Source organism: Lepidochelys kempii, chromosome 4 (assembly GCF_965140265.1).
Source record: "Lepidochelys kempii isolate rLepKem1 chromosome 4, rLepKem1.hap2, whole genome shotgun sequence".
NCBI lineage: Eukaryota > Metazoa > Chordata > Testudines > Cheloniidae > Lepidochelys > Lepidochelys kempii.
Genome location: NC_133259.1, coordinates 23453967 through 23470822, shown reverse-complemented (window position 1 = coordinate 23470822; position 16856 = coordinate 23453967). Strand labels below are relative to the sequence as shown.

The 16856-nt window shown below is 41.3% G+C and overlaps 1 protein-coding gene across 4 annotated transcripts in view; it reads right to left on the bottom strand.

The window, feature by feature from the left end:
- LOC140910237 (melanopsin-like) overlaps positions 1-16538 on the bottom strand; it is a 73207-nt gene extending 56669 nt beyond the window's left edge. For 3 of the 4 annotated variants that reach the window (XR_012158464.1, XM_073340705.1, XM_073340707.1), the window contains exon 1: positions 15970-16538. Coding sequence is in view for 3 of the 4 variants with exons in the window: in XM_073340705.1 (XP_073196806.1) it covers positions 15970-16014 (45 nt within the window). In the remaining variant the exon portion in view is untranslated. The remainder of the gene's footprint in view (positions 1-15969) is intronic. The other variant, XM_073340706.1, reaches the window with a different exon arrangement.
- Between the last annotated feature and the right edge of the window lie 318 nt (positions 16539-16856).

The window sequence follows — 16856 nt, the reverse complement described above, 5'->3', positions numbered from 1 at the left end:
ACATTTGTTACTACTCGGCAGAGGCATGATGATAAAATTCTTCATTAAGTTCCAATTACACATCCATTAAACCTGTATTAACCAACTGAAAGCGATATGGTGGCACAGATTCTACCTTAGAGCCAAATCTGACCTGCAGAGCTTTTATCATTGGTGATGGTCTGTGAGAAAGAATTAACTCAGATTTATCTGCAAATCCCAAATGGAGTTTCTGAGGCCGGCAATTAGGGAAAAATAAATGTTTTTCCATGGAAGCATATTTTATCTGGAAATCATTGAGACAAACACAATTCTATACTGTCATTTTTTAGTCACCATCCAGAATAGAAGTGTACTTTAAATTAGTGACGAATGCTAAGACTCTATAAAGTACACAGAAGATATTCTCTGTTGAGCAGGATCAGAAAGAGGACTTTTTAAACTGTACATGTATTTTTCTATCTTCCCTATATTTGATTAAAGTTTATGCCTATTCAGTAAATGAAATTGGTAACAAAATGTGCTTTTCCCTAAATCCCTCCTGCACTATTTAAGGATATGCACACAGGTTATTGTGGGGCAGAGTTTCAAACATTATTATAAGCCATAGTGTGCACAGGGTCAAACTGACTAGGACCGTATGGCTTCCCTTTGCAGCTGGTTTTCTATGCAAAGCACTACAGAAGCCTTGCTTTGACTGTTCTGGTTAACTGGATGTTCCATTTCTCAAAGTACATATACACAGATGGACAAGCATGTAAGAAATGTGGTAGAGGGAATTTACGCGTGGTGGGGTCTAACATAGGTAACAGACTTGCAGTACAGATTTTGTGGGAAAATGGAATTAGCACATTTCCTAGCCAATTTTCAAGACTACAACCCCACTGAAGGGTTATTTTATATTACAAATAAAAACAATTTAAATGATCAAACGTTTACTTTTCGGCATGTCACATGCACCCATCCAGCTCAAAGAAATTGTGCATAAAACATCCAAATTGTACCAAAGAATACAAATAAACATAATCTAAAATGCACTTAATCTAATATGCAGTCAGCACAAATTTACAGAAAGTCCTCCTTCATCTTGAAGCAACTTTGCATATATTTTTTAACTCACTCATCAAAACCTAACCCAACACATAGCAAAAATTATAAGCATAGGAACAGAGTCTGAAAGTAAAAACTCAAGCCAAATTAGAAAAACAATATGATCCATTGCTATCTATACTTGATGAATTGGGGACCCAATCCACCTCCCATTACCAAAACTCTCATTGACTTCTGTCATAAACATAAAGGGAAGGGTAATCACCTTTCTGTCCACAGTGCTATAAAATCCCTCCTGGCCAGAGGCAAAACCCTTTCACCCGTAAAGAGTTAAGAAGCTAAGATAACCTCGTTGGCACCTGACCAAAATGACCAATGAGGAGACAAGATACTTTCAAAGCTGGGGGACGGGGGGGGGGAACAAAGGGTCTGTCTGTCTGTGTGATGCTTTTGCTGGGACAGATCAGGAATGCAGCTCAGAACTCCTGTAAAAAGTTAGTAAGTAATCTAGCTAGAAATGCATTAGATTTCCTTTGTTTAATGGCTGGTAAAATAGCTGTGCTGAATGGAATGTATATTCCTGTTTTTGTGTCTTTTTGTAATTTAAGGTTTTGCCTAGAGGGGTTCTCTATGTTTTGAATCTGATTACCTTGTAAGGTATTTACCATCCTGATTTTTCAGAGGTGATTCTTTTACCTTTTCTTGAATTAAAATTCTTCTTTTAAGAACCTGATTGATTTTTCATTGTTCTTAAGATCCCAGGGTTTGGGTCTGTGTTCACCTGTACAAATTGGTGAGGATTTTTATCAAGCCTTCCCCAGGAAAGGGGGGTGTAGGGCTTGGCAGGATATTTTGGGGGAAAATGTCTCCAAGTGGGCTCTTTCCCTGTTCTTTGTTTAACATGCTTGGTGATGGTAGCATAGGGTTTATAGGGCTCAAGGACAAGGCAAAGTTTGTATCTTGAGGACGTTTTTAACCTAAGAATAAGCTTAGGGGGTCTTTTATGCAGGTCCCCACATCTGTACCTGAGAGTTCAGAGTGGGGAAGGAACCTTGACAACTTCTATGGCAACAGGACCAGGACCAGGCCCTTGAGGTGGAAGCTAGGGCATTTCCCTCATAATACGCAGCATTGGATTTCTAGTCTTTTTGCATCTGATATTACTTTCAGATGCATCCCTGCAACTGCTATTAAGCTAGTAAGGGTTATGCATGCATATATGAGAGCAGAGTTGTGTGCTCTGACAGACCTGATCAACTTTAACATCATATAAACAATAATGCTAACTATTATTATGATTGCATCTCTCTATCCTCTGTTTTCTTTTACACAAGTGTCCTACCCAGGAAAAGAGATGCTGCATCCTGCTGCCATACAAAATCTTTGGGATTTTCTCTTAGAATTTCTGTATAGATTGTTTTCACGTTAAATTAATACATGTTTTAGCATCCTGTAAGAGCCAACACCCTTTAGCAACACTTGCGGAAAGTGAGACATGCTGATTTACCAACAGACCTTTTCAAGTTAAAGCACCAAAGCTGAGAGAGAAGGTTCACTTTTTCTATGACTTTTCAAGGCATAAAGGGGAGGAGTATTAATAAGTGCCAAGTTAATGGAAGAAAGAGCTGGTTTCCCAATGGCATAATTCACTTTTAGTTGAGATTTTCATTAAATTTAAGACATTTAATAGGAACTCCAAACTAAGGATAAAATGTTAAAAGTGCTTAAGTGACTTAGGAGCCTACATTTCATTGAAAGTCAGTGGGGCTTGTGCACCTAAGTGCCTAGGGTGCTCCCATTGGTATTGCAAACATTTGGTGTAACATGTTCCCTTGACCCAACCTGCCCTCCAGTCCCATTCTCCCATCATGGCCTTCCCAGACTCTGTAGCCCATTCTTTCAGCTTCTGCAGCTGCCTGGCCTGCCAGCTCACCACTGATTCCTTTCCACCTGACCTCCAGTCAGCCTCTCCCCTACACAATTCCAAACCAGTGTACCCACCCCACTCTGAACCAGGTTCACAGGACTTGCTCCCTTCCAATATTTTACCTGATCCCTCACATCCCATCAGTCCAATCCACTGCTGCTACATCCAGCTGCAGGCCTCATAACTGCCACTCTAGCTGGCCTATTCATCTCTCGCTGCAGCAAACCCCCAAGATTTTTCTATTCTACCTAACAAGGCAGCTACAAATTCAGGCAAGACTGCTTTCTCCCCATCCCTCCCCCACTTTCCTGTTATTGTTTTCAGAATGTGCACACAAAGAGCAGAAATTCTGTCAGTAAGTGTGGTACAGAATATACAGAAATATTCAAGCAATCCTCAAAATAAAAAACAGAGGCAATAATATGTATTTAATAATGGGGGGAAATGACTATTGTCTTGTTTCAGAATATACTAAAACCACTTTCCAGCTGAGCCTTGGAGGCCTCTCCTGCAGCCAGGGATGTGGAAGACCCACTCCAGCCAAAAAGGAGAGCTACTACTGGCTTCCCAGTAAAGGACAACAGTCCTTCCGATTAACCTCCATCTCCACCAGACAACTACGGCTTGTGGGAAGACACAGGGGGCCTTTTTGTTATTTTACTTAGTTTATGGGCATTTTGTGTCCGATTATTGCTGTGGGACAGGTTGCTTATTCATCTGTTTGATACATCCTTAATTCCTTTGCCTGTCCTCTTCCCTTTCTTTTAATTTACCCCTCTCCTTTCTGGGAATAAAATGTTGTTTATCCTTATCTGTTGGGCCTTGATTTCCTCTCATTGTGAACAGTAATGCCCTAGAGGCCACAGGGGTTGTTTGTTTATGTCGGCAGCCAGTAGGTAGAGGCACTGAGCCTCAAGAACCCAAGGCCCTGGACCACAGGGCCACTTGGAGGAAGGACTTTACTATGCTTGGGGATCAAGGCTGCCCCAGAGGTGGAGTACGTACTTATGTCCTAAACAGAATATATTTAGAAGGTCCTTGATCATGTTCCCTTCCAGAACTATCACTATAACAATGAACTTCAAAAATGGGAGATATACTGTCAAATCCAAGTGACAGATTCAATTATTTAAGAACTTTAGAGGAAGACAACACTATTGGGTTAATACAGAGTGATGAGAATAAAAGAAGAGTGATCATTCTGTGAAATAAGAAATTGCAGGTTATACATGGAAAATCTCTGGTATCAGAAGAAAAAAAATCTTCTAAAACCTTCCCAACTTTAAAAGAATACCCCATTATTTTAAACCTGTATCTTTTATATTATTACTATTTGAATTATCATAGTGCCCTATTGAGATATGCACTGTATCTGTATAACCTGGGCTGAATCATGGCTCCTTCAAGTGAGGAACTTGGAGATTTTCCTACGCTACTTGACTTCAAATACTACTTATATATTCAACGTACCAAGTAAATGCAGAGGTAAATAATATTTTAGTGCTAGAAGATGTTAAAATACTTGTCACGGGGCACCTCTGTTGCTATCCAGGGTCCTTCATTGCCTGGCCACTTTGCATGGTCACAAACACACACTAGGTTTGCACCCTTTCACCAAGCATGTATTTACTATTTTATTACAAAGCAACACAGTGTAATGCAAGCTTGCAGCAAGAGGACTCTTCCACACAGCCCTCACTTCTCAGCTGAGACTCCCCCTCTGAACTTTCCTTCTCAGTCCCCTGCTTCCTGTTCCTTACATTTATATCCCCCCAATTAAATCATTAGCCCAGTGATTACCACCCAGGTGCTCATAATCCACCAATGGAAAGTGTTTAATTGCTCACAGCTAAGCCTGCACCTTCTTCATGCTGCAGCAACATCAATGATCCGGGGACTACTAATAGTACCCTGTCACAATACTGTCAAAAGAAACTGGACTGTATACCAATATAAGAAACAAATCCAAGCAAGCTATAATATGGACTGAAATATATTTGTCCCAAGCCATTTAATTCTTCTGTTTCCTTGGCTTGCCACTAGACTTCAGCTTTTTTGGCACCAAGAAAAGCCCTGGCCTCAGCTGGTGATTACAAAAATGTTACCACAAGTTCTAATGACTGATGGAATCTATTTTAGGATATCTTTAGGTTACGTGATGAATAAGATAAATGGAATTCTAATCCGGTCATTATTACTAACAGCTGTGACAACCCAACAATTTTTAATGAGTTAAAAGCATCTTTCAATAGGTAATTATTTCATCCATTACAGAACCCATGTGCAATAACACATATTCCTTTTCAATCCCCGTTATGTTTATAACATACTTTTGTAGAAATTTTGAGGGGTCTTTTTCCTGGACACCTAGACTACATTAGTAAAGTAAGTGTAAAAACAGGGGTTAAAAGATTTCACACATTCCATTTTTGAGTTAATTTTTCCTTCACCCATTAGGCTCAATTGAAGGACAAAACTTTTTAGTTTAAATATATATATGGCAATAAATAAATAAATACAGAATAACAAGGCTTTTGGTTAGCATACAGAAAATTATGAGAGTTTAACATAGAAAAATCATAAAAGTAAACATTTACTAAAATACTGACCTTCTTACCAATTTTGGATAACCCAGAAAGCCATGGCTGCAAAAAATGTTCTTTTCTACCTATCACTGCCCAGGAAACGATGGCATATTCTGACAGATTTGAACTTGGTCATGGTGTCCATGCATTTATGAGTTCCAGACTTCACTACTGTCATGCAAATCTAGGGATGACACCACTGACCTGAACAAAGCTCCACCTGGTTCAGAACATAGCAGCCAATCTGCACAACAAAAGACCCCCAAGAGCATTTCCACCTCTGCACTGGCTCCAAATGAACACCGCATCAGATTCAAGGTTTCAATCTTTATCTTCATAGCTCTCCAGGTGATTGGCCCAAGTTACCTGAGGATCTGCCTCACAAAGCATCATGATCATGACCATCCATGACAGCTACATTCTACTGGAACCAAGGAACTGTTACCTTCAAGAATGAAACTTGTGTGATCAGGAAACACAATTCCCTAGGCAACAGGCTTAGAACTGTGGAACTCACTTCTAGGTGAGATCAGAATGACAACCAACCTCAAAGTCTTCAGACTTCAATAAAGAGCAAAATGATCTTTCTCTGGCCTATCTTTCCCATTGTACCCCATCACCATAAACAAAAAAAACCCTTGTGTACTGTCTGGCTAATGTAGGGGAAAACAAAAGAATTGTGTATGTTCACTTTAATACATTTGTAAAGCTTTCAGGCATTACATTGATTGAAGGTGCTGTATAGATAGATCGATTTGTTAATGCTACCAAAACCCAGAGATGGAATTACAGTTTTATAGGAAGAATTATGGTGTATTCATCACCATAATTTTGTCTTGTTCATTTAACCTGTGTAAGCTAGTGGTCTCAAAGAGCTTTCCCCTGCCATCTATTGATGAACTGGGGAAAAAGGGCTTGAGTATTTGCATAGACACCTATTCTGCCTAGATAAGTAGACATGCTTGCTTGCCAAATATATCATTTTAGACTGTTTTGGGGTTAAAATTCACTTAAGTCATGCAAAGGGTAATGAAATGTTATCCTTATTGTATGACTAAAGGGCAGCAGGACTGTACATAATATACCCAAAGTGAGGGGGAGTCCCCCTTAATTTAACCTCACTCACTCAATGGGTGTAGTGATGCCAAATCCAAGAAAAAGTTAGAGGGGGTGGAGACAGGTGTTCTTATCTGGTTGCGCACACTCTTTTAGATGCCATTTGACCCTCCCCTCTAATGTTTAAAGTCAGAGCTGATCAGACTCAGTTGGGAGTCCTTGTTTCTTCTCAGTGATCACTGGAGCTGAAATCGCTGATAAGCTGGTCTAATGGTCTGAGCCTTAGGCTTTGTCTACACTGCATTTTCATCCGTTAAACTTTTATCGTTTAGGGGTGTGGAAAAAACACCCCCTGGAATGACAAAAGTTTTACCGACGAGAAGCGCCAGTGTGAACAGCGCTTTGTCGGCCGGAGAGCTCTCCCGCCGACAAAGCTACTGCCGCTCGTTAGGGGTGGATTTATTTGGTCAGCGGGAGAGCTCTCTCCTGCTGACAAAGAGCGGCTACGCTACCCGCCTTTTAGTGGCACAGCTGTGTGGCTAAAAGGTGCATCATGTAAACATAGCCTTAGATCTGGTGTGGGGACAGCACTGCAATGAAAGACAACTCAGAAGAGGCATCAGTGAACTTCTCCAGTACCCAGTGAAATGACGAAGAGCTGAAATCACGAAGGACTGGGGTAGGTGATGGAACCTCAGAACAGACTGCAGTGAGCAGTGGTGGCAGCAGCATGCTGCAAAAGCAACAGCTATAGAGATGGGAGCGTCAGAGGCAGCACTCAACCATCACTCTCCCTCATGGGCAGGAGATGAACCCACTTGAATACGCCCCTGGACTCTGGGATGTTGCTGACCTTGGACAACAAACCATGAATGGGAGGCAGCGCAGGGAAGGGAGAAATGGCACGTTACAGGGACTTTCATCCATCAGACTTTCACACTGCAAGGAGGGAAACTGAGACAAAGGACTACTGCCAAAGATACTGTGGGGTGGGTGTTTACTTACTGTTTGTATAATTTTGAATAACTGTTGCTGTGTTTCCCAAATTAATGCTGTGTTCCTTTTCTTCTTAATAAAAGTTTTCTCTTCTTGTCCACAGACTCAGTGTTTGCAAGTGAGGAAGCAATGGGACTCACACGTGTCCAGGAGTGGTGTTTAGTTTTCCCAGGTTTCTGGGTGTAGGCTCGGCTAATTCTGTTTTGCAATGTTCAGAGGAAACCCTACTCATTGAACCCACCCCTTGTTGCTGCTGACACCACGTGACAGAAGGGTTATTCTTGTAGCAGTTTCTTTCACTAGCTTTAATTCCGTAGGCATTAAGGGCCAGATTTTCAAAGGTATTTAGGTGCCTAAAGATGCAGATGGGATTTTTCTAAAGTGCCTAATTCTTTTTGAGTGGGGTTAGGTGCCTATCCTGCCTAGGCACCTATCTGCATATTTAGATGCCTAAATGCCTTTGAAAATCTGGCCCCAAGTGATTTTTATATATATAAAACTTTGTATGGTCTTAGACTAAATAGCATACTGTCCAAGCGACCTTTGGTTTAAGGTTAATGGATGCTCCAGCAGCAGTGGACAATGTTATCAGTCTAGAAGGCTGAATCAGCAATTTGTCAGGAGATGAACCATGCTTATTTATATGCAAATTTATACAGGATTTTAATCTGAGAAGAACACACAGTTATTTGTTTTTCATTTATATATTTAAATTTCAAAACTGTTCTCCTCCAGAAGACAAAAGGACCTCTAGGGTGAATTTGTAATTAACATGTTCAAGGTCTAGGTCATGCCTTGGTGCAAGCAGATTATTTTGCATTGCCATGAGGAGAAAGAATTTTATGGAGAATAAACAAGTGTTTCAGTGAAAACAGGCAAATTTCTTTTAAATTAAAAAAGCTAACAGTATAGAAAGTATAAAAGTAAAATGTAGCACCAAAGATACTTTATAGAGAAAGTTTCAAACAATGCTGGTAAACAGATAAGGAAATTAAACTTGTGTGTATTTGGGGAATAATTTAAAACATAAGATAGATTTGTAAGGATGGTTAAATCAAATGGTAAAGTGGACTTTGACACCTCTTGTAAGAGTGTCTATATACATAAATTAAAACTGACTTCTGTATAACTAAGAAAGCTTTATTAGCACACAGACACATTCCTTTTGGAGGGACATGTGACACTTCATATTGATAAAAAAGAAAGAATGGCATAGCTTTGAGCTGGGGAAGCATCCAGATAGCCCTGAAGCAACTATGTAGGGGACATGGAGGAATCCTTATTCCTGCTATTGTCCAGTGCAGCTGTGTTAGGGACAATCTAGCCTATAGTAGCAGAATTCTAAATGGGTGTCTAACTTCAGTAATTCAGGCCATTTCTATTGCTTCATCATAATAGGAATTTGGAATCTATATCCCTGAAACAACTCTTGCATTAGTTTTCCAACATCAGCCCAGAACTTATAACAAAATGCTGGAGGGAACACTATGATGGAATCCATCTTCTATTTTTGTAAAGCTCTTGGGTTTACCTTTTAGATTAAAAAAAATGAAGCCCACATATCAATTCAGATAGAACCTGTTTTTATTATAGGACACATCACAAAACCCACAAGCCAGGCAGTAATTTCTGAGATTCCAACACTATTTTATAGAAACAAGGTGGGTCAAGTAATATCTTTTATTGGACCAACTTCTACTACAAAGTGGAACAGATTGTTTAGCATAAGGAGTTAACACATATTGTAAGAGCCCATTCAAGGTGAAGTAGCCACTTAACACTTCTGTAGCAGTAGGACAAAAGAGGGTGATTAGCGGGTTACAGATTGTTGTAATAAATCCATTGTTGTAAGAAACACAGTGTCTTTATTAAGCCCATGATTTTTAGTGTCTAGCAAAGTGAAGAATTTAAGCACTCAGGGTCGTCTTTTGAAGGTGTGAGGGTTTCCTTGGAGAATGGGGACTGAGAGATCAGATATGGAAATAAAATATTTATTTTGCAAAAACAGTTTCATTCTTCTGTGTGAGTTCATTTTAGAGCGTAGTTAGTGATTGTCTCATTTCACCTTTCTCCCCCATGCATTCTCAGAGCCCGAGCTCCAGTTCGAGCCCAAACATCTACACTGCAATTTTATCGCCCTGCAGCCTGAGTGCAATGATCCCAAGTCTGCTGACCCAGGCCAGCTGCAGCCATGCTGCTGATCTTTTATTGTGGTGTGTACATGTAACCTCTGAGTACCTTTCTCAGACCTGAACAAGAGCTCTGTGTAAGCTTAAAAGCTTGTCTTTCACCAACAGCAGTTGGTCCAATAAAAGATATTACCTCCTGCATTTTGTCTCTCTAATATCTTGGGACCACCAGGGTGTAACTACAACAACACTGCAAAAAAATATTTTGTCTCAGGCAGAAACTTACTTTCCATTCAACCTATTATAAACAAATGGGCAGGCAAATAAGCAAAAAGACACATCATAACAACCACTAGAATGTGAGAAGAGACAAATCCAAAAGGTTACACTAAGGTTAAAATATTACGGCCAAGGAATCAGTTCAGCTATACCAGTGACAGACAGGTATAAGTAAGAGGAAAAACAGGCCCTTAATGCTAGCATAAGGATCCTCTGTATAGTATTAAAACTTAGAGTTCAGTCCATGGAAGATTACTCAACTCTTCAAAGCAGTCCTTCCAGAATTTTCCAGTAGCACTCCTAACTCAAACAATCTTAGCTCAAAAGCTAAAGGACCTGGAGAAGACTGACAAAAACTTACCAATGAACGTTCAGTTCTCAAAAGAAAGCTCAATCAAGATTCCAGCATGTACTGGGCTTGTCTTACCATAACTTTCCCCAAAATTCCTGGGGAATTCCTGGGGAATTCACAGACAGGCATTACATTTATTGCTTCCTCTCTCCTGGATGCAGACCATGTCCCTAGGTTCCATTGCCATGACATCCCTCACCCACATTTCCTTCCTCCACCTGGCTGCCCAGTCCATACCTCCTTCCTGCACAGTCATCCATCAGATTTTGGAATGTAGGAGAAGAGAGATATAGATGGAATGAGACTCTACATCTATGGATTATAAGGGCAGAATTTGGCCCCATTTATTTAACGGAGTACTGTATATCAGCTCATAAGAAAGGATCCTATTACAATTTTAAATATCCACCAAGCTTCGCTAAAAGCTTGCACATTAACAGTAATTTTTTGTCACTATTGCCAAGTGGTAATGTTAATAGTGAACAAATGATGAAGTTGTAAACCCTGTTTCCTGGAGATTACAGTATGATTATAGTTCATGAGGCTGAATATAAAATAGACCAATTGCTTACTGATTGTCTAAAGGTCTAGAGAGTTACCCTTAAAAGCCACCAAAGTAAAACTTGACACACTGTTAACTGCAAATATTTATCCCTGTCACTTGCTTAAACCACTCAGCATTCCTCACTTCTTGCTTTAGTAGCATTTTTAACAGAGAATATGATTGGTCTCCACCCGGAGAGAGACTGCAGTGCTGTACATCTTTCTCAAGTGATGCTGTACACAAATTCTGTGGTGCAATGGTTTTGAACTTACTCATCAATAATAGCCTTTTCCCCTCTAACATTCCATCTTCTATGTGTTTATCTTTCGATGGCAACAGTGGGATTTATGTTGACTTTAAGGGGAGCATAGTTAGGTCAATCCTGGGCATTTTTGAAAATCCCACTTTATGCTCTTCAGGATGAGGATTATCTTTTGTTTTTAATGTACTGTCCTGTCACAAGAGCATTGTCATTACTAATAATAACTCTTAGAGTAAACATTTCATCAACAGTGCACATCTAATGTAGGTAGAAAAATTAAACAAATTATGGCACATGATACTTAATGTATAAAAGACTATGTCAAAATACTACTCCCAAAGGGTAAATAATCAAAAACTAATTTCTCTTCATTGGATGATGAAATTTTTGCAACTTGTTTCACACAACTGTTTTGTTCTCTAATTTTGTAATATAAAGAAACAAAACAAATGTACATCCATGAAACTCTCTCTTCAGTCACTGTTGATTAGCAGAGTCCAAGAAAGAACACTTTAAAGTGATTCTTTCTCTTCCATTCCAGTAGTTCTATAGTACCTTTATTTATTTAAAACTAAAATGTTCATGCTATTAGTCCATCATATGGAGTAACTACTTTGGCTAGGTGGACTTTTTTTTTAAAGGTTATTTCATTTTAAATAGGAAGCACTACACAGCCACAACATATATCATAGAGCATTATTGCAGACACACAAAGGCTCCAATTCAGCACATATATAACTTTAAGCACACGCTTGGCACTTTGCTGAACTGGAGCCTTGTTGTACTCACACAGCACTTACTCAGATGTAGAGCTGTGCTGATTTTATACCAGCTGAAGATCTGGCTCACTGTATATTTACCCAATAGACCACAAAAGCTTTGATCCGGTCAGAAAGCTGCAAATTAGAAGGTCTCTAAGTAGTACCATCCATTAGATGGAATACCATAATCTGGAGCTGTACCTGCCATTTTGGGATTCAAAAGTAAAACTTTTCGGTTCACATATTTATCTATTCTGGTTACTATTAGGTATCTCAAAACTATATAATTATGTACCTATTCCAGCGATATGATACACTTACATTCACAGTTGCCTATTTTTTTTTTTTTTGGTGGCAGTTACAGAGACAATTAGGTCAATTCACAAATAGGGGCTGGATTCTCCAGTCCATTGAAGTTGCTCTGTGATGCTCTGATGACTCAAAGTTGCCATAAGATCACCTTAACTAGCCAGCAGAGGAGTTCATCAGCTCCGGGGAATCCTCTGGTGGCATAGGGTCACTGCCTGGGGTCCGATGCCCTCTCCTTCTTGGCCTCTGTCCATTGAAAAGGGCACTAGCACATCTCTATGCCCTCCCCTCAGCTCCTTTAATGGCTCTTCTGGGCCACTGACAGCTGGTGCAAATACCAGCTTGCTTTTTGTTTGTTTTATTTTAAATACCGTAAAAATTTGAAAGAACTTAAGCACCAATAAATAAACAAACAAATTTAAACTGTGTCAATTTTATTAACAATCTGATTTGATCACATAAAATCAAGACAAAATATAAATTGCTGATCTGGGCCCAATCCTGCAGTTCCAGTGAAGTTTAGTTGGAATTCTGATTGACTGAAGACTGTTGGAACAGGCACAGCATCTTAAACAGACCCCTTTGTGGCTTGATATTTCAGCACATAGAAAAACATCATGCAATCACCTGAGACAGCAGCAATCCTACATGCAAAAGGCAATAAAACATGGGCAAAGACTTCTTAGCTTTAACTCTGATTTTGTCTTTTAGGTTTGAATTCTACCCTGAAGTATTCAAATGGATTCTTATATAGTTGAATTTATAGAGGCTGCTAAGAAATAATAATAATCAATGTGACCTGTTCAAAATAGAATGAAGAACATAATGACCTGGAACAAAATGTAGAGATAATTTTGCTAGGATATTTCATTCAAAACGTATTAACAAATACACACCATATTATAATAAAGGTCTGATACAAACTGATAAAACCAGTTAAATAAGAAGTGAAGACCCAAAATCAGTTTTTAGTGGTGCCATTGTGATTACAGGTGTTCTTGGGATTGGGGCACTTGGTGCATTTAGGCACTTTGGTAAGTGGTCTGGTTTTCAAAAGTCCTCACTTCAGTGTGAGCTGCTGAGGGCTCAGCACTTCTGAAAATCATAGATTCATATATACTAAGGTCAGAAGGGACCATTATGATCATCTAGTCCGACCTCCTGCACAACGCAGGCCACAGAATCTCACCCACCCACTCCTGCGAAAAGCCTCTCACCTATGTCTGAGCGACTGAAGTCCTCAAATCGTGGTTTAAAGACTTCAAGGAGCAGAGAATCCTCCAGCAAGTGACCCGTGGTCCATGCTACACAGGAAGGTGAAAAACCTCCAGGGCCTCTTCCAATATGCCCTGGAGGAAAATTCCTTCCCGATCCCAAATATGGCAATCAGATAAACCCTGAGCATATGGGCAAGTTTCACCAGCCAGATACCCAGGAAAGAATTTTCTGTAGTGACTCAGATCCCACCCCATCTAACATCCCATCACAGGCCATTGGGCCTATTTACCATGAATATTTAAAGATCAATTAATTACCAAAATCATGTTATCCCATCATACCACCTCCTCCATAAACTTATTGAGTTTAATCTTAAAGCCAGATAGGTCTTTTGCCCCCACTGCTTCCCTTGGAAGGCTATTCCAAAACTTCATTCCTCTGATGGTTAGAAACCTTCATCTACTTTCAAGTCTAAACTTCCCAATGACCAGTTTATATCCATTTGTTCTTGTGTCCACATTGGTACTGAGCTTAAATAATTCCTCTCCCTCTCCGGTATTTACCCCTCTGATATATTTAGAGAGAGCAATCATATCTCCCCTCAACCTTCTTTTAGTTAGGCTAAACAACCCAAGCTCCTTGAGTCTCCTTTCATAAGACAGGTTTTCCATTCCTCGGATCATCCTAGTAGCCCTTCTCTGTACCTGTTCCAATTTGAATTCATCCTTCTTAAACGTGGGAGACCAGAACTGCACACAGTATTCCAGGTGAGGTCTCACCAGTGCCTTGTAGAACGGTACTAAAACCTCCTTATCTCTATTGGAAATACCTCGCCTGATGCATCCCAAGACCGCATTAGCTTTTTTCACGGCCACATCACATTGGTGGCTCATAGTCATCCTGTGATCAACCAATACTCCAAAGTCCTTCTTCTCCTCCATTTCTTCTAATTGATGCATCCCCAGCTTATAACTAAAATTGTTGTTATTAATTCCTAAATGCATGACCTTACACTTCTCATGATTAAATTTCATCCTATTACTATTACTCCAGTTTACAAGGTCATCCAAATCTTCCCATATGATTTCCCGGTCCTTCTCTAAATTGGCAATACCTCCCAGCTTTGTATCATCTGCAAACTTTAGGTGCCAAAAAATCACCTTGGTGTAATTTTAAAAGCCCATTTTAAAAAATCTTATCCACAAAGTACTCATCTGGGTATGCTATGAAAACAACCTATTGAGATTAAATGACATGTGCCTTAATTTGTGCCTCATTTTTTAATTTCTTTCACTTTAGTAACTGTCAGAACCCCCTCTGTTACTAAAATCTTGGCTTTTATAATAGTAGATTACAGAAAGACAAGAAAATATTTATCCTAGTGGATGCAATGATGATCATTTTGGCTAACAAATTTAGTTTTGTGGGAACTTTTAAAGATCACTGCATTTTAGAAACATTTTATTCTAAAATATTTATAAAGCAACATAAATGTATTTAGATGGGAAAAGCACACATAAATTTATAGAAAGAATCATATAAGTAGTTTGGCAAAACTACCCCATTTCCCTCCAAAGGATTAAAAAGCAATTTGCAATCCACAAACAAATCCCCTTTTTGTTATAAGTTTATTAAGCTGTTATTTGAAAATTTTCTTAAACAATGTACAAACGTTCACACGGGTTGCTTAGCAAGACACTTCATTAATCAGCTTCACACACAGATTGCAACTCTGAAATCTGCTTTGGGGCTTCTAATATATATTCTTTTCTCCATCAACACTTTCTGGCTATGATCAAAAAGGTCTAATAGGCGCAGATCCTGCAGGAGCAGCAGGTACCTGAGTGAGACATCACTTGGTGAATCAGTCCAATGGGGAGGGTTTAACTCGGAGAATCTTTCAGAGAGCCTAGGGCTCTCTAGTTCCATACTAAAAATCGTTATTCCTTATGATAAAGAGAGCAAGTTTTCCTAAGGGAAGATTCAGATTACCACCTCCTAAGAGTAGCAGTCAAAACGCATTGAAGCAGAACACCACCGAGAAGATTCACCAGAAAATAAATAAATAAAATGAATACATTTTAGCATTAAGAAAGCAAAACAGCACAGAGGAATCTGTTTACACCACACACACCCCGCCTTCCCAAATCCCACTCCTATGGAAGAGGACTCCCGCGCCTTTAAACTTTAAAATGCTGGGTTTTTTAACGTCTCTCTCTCTCTCGGATGGAGGAGGCCTTGCCCTGTGTTTCAAAGAGGCGTTTAACAATAAGAAAGCAAGAGCCCTCCCTCCAAGTGACGCCCCACCGCCCGGTGTGTACGTGGGAGCTCCGCTTCAGCGGCATTAGCCCCCCACAAACACCACGCCTGACAGTAGTCCGCCTCCCCCACTGAACGTGTGACGCGGGGAGGCTCTGGCGGCAGGACAGCGGCGATTCTTTCCAAACCCTCCCCGCGCCCTGAACCTCTCCGCTCTGCCCCGGCCACCGGAGCCGCTGCCTGTCCCACGCGCCCTGCCTCACCTGCTCCTGCGCCCCCGCCATCCTGGGCTCTGCGCCCCGGAGCATCCAAGCCGGCCGCGGGCGCGGGGGGCCGGGGCACTCAGCCCAGCCGGGCAGGCGGCGGGGGAACCGGCCCTACTGGTCCCCCAGCTCCATCCCGCGGAGCTGCCCCAGAAGCCGCCGCCGCCTGCTGCTGCTCGTCCGGCCGCGCCACGGCTGCGGGAGTCGGGGAGGGGAGCGGGCGGGGAGCGCGTGTGAAGGGCCCGCCGGCCTCTGGCAGCCGCCCGCTGCCTGTGCCGGGAAGGGGAGATGGGACTGGCCCGGCGCGCTCGCCGCTATTTAAGCGGCTCAAGAGGAGCGTGGTGGGGGTTTCCCCGCCCCCTGCTCCCCACGCCAGCCGGTGACCTCGGCAGGCAAGAGAAAGCGGGCTCCGCCGCTCCCCCGCAGCCGCAGCTCTGGGCCACAGGGACCTGTGCGCCCCTGGAGCTGCCCCCCTCCGGCAGTGGGGTGGCCGGACCCCTTGAGCCTCGGCTGGCTGCAATGCTCCTTGTCCTCCTCTCTCTCTCATGCCCCTGCTTTCGGTTTTCCCTTCCCTCTTCTCTTGAGTTCTTTCCTCCTCAGCCTTCCCCTTTTCCGTTTCCTTTTTCTCATTTTCCATCCTTCCTCTTCTCCTTTTTCTCCCACTTTCCTTCTCCCAAGTTTTTCCCTCAGGCTCCGCCTTTTCTTTCTCTCATCCCGTTTCTTTCCCGCTCTTTTCTTTCTTCTCTCTGCCTTGTCTCCCTCTTTCCCTTCCAAGTAACCCTCCCCCTCCACACCTCATTATGCACTGTGCCTGTTACCTAAAATGCAAATCGTTGCTGCCGTCTGTCCATGTTCCACACAGCAAAATCAAAAAGGATTTGACATTG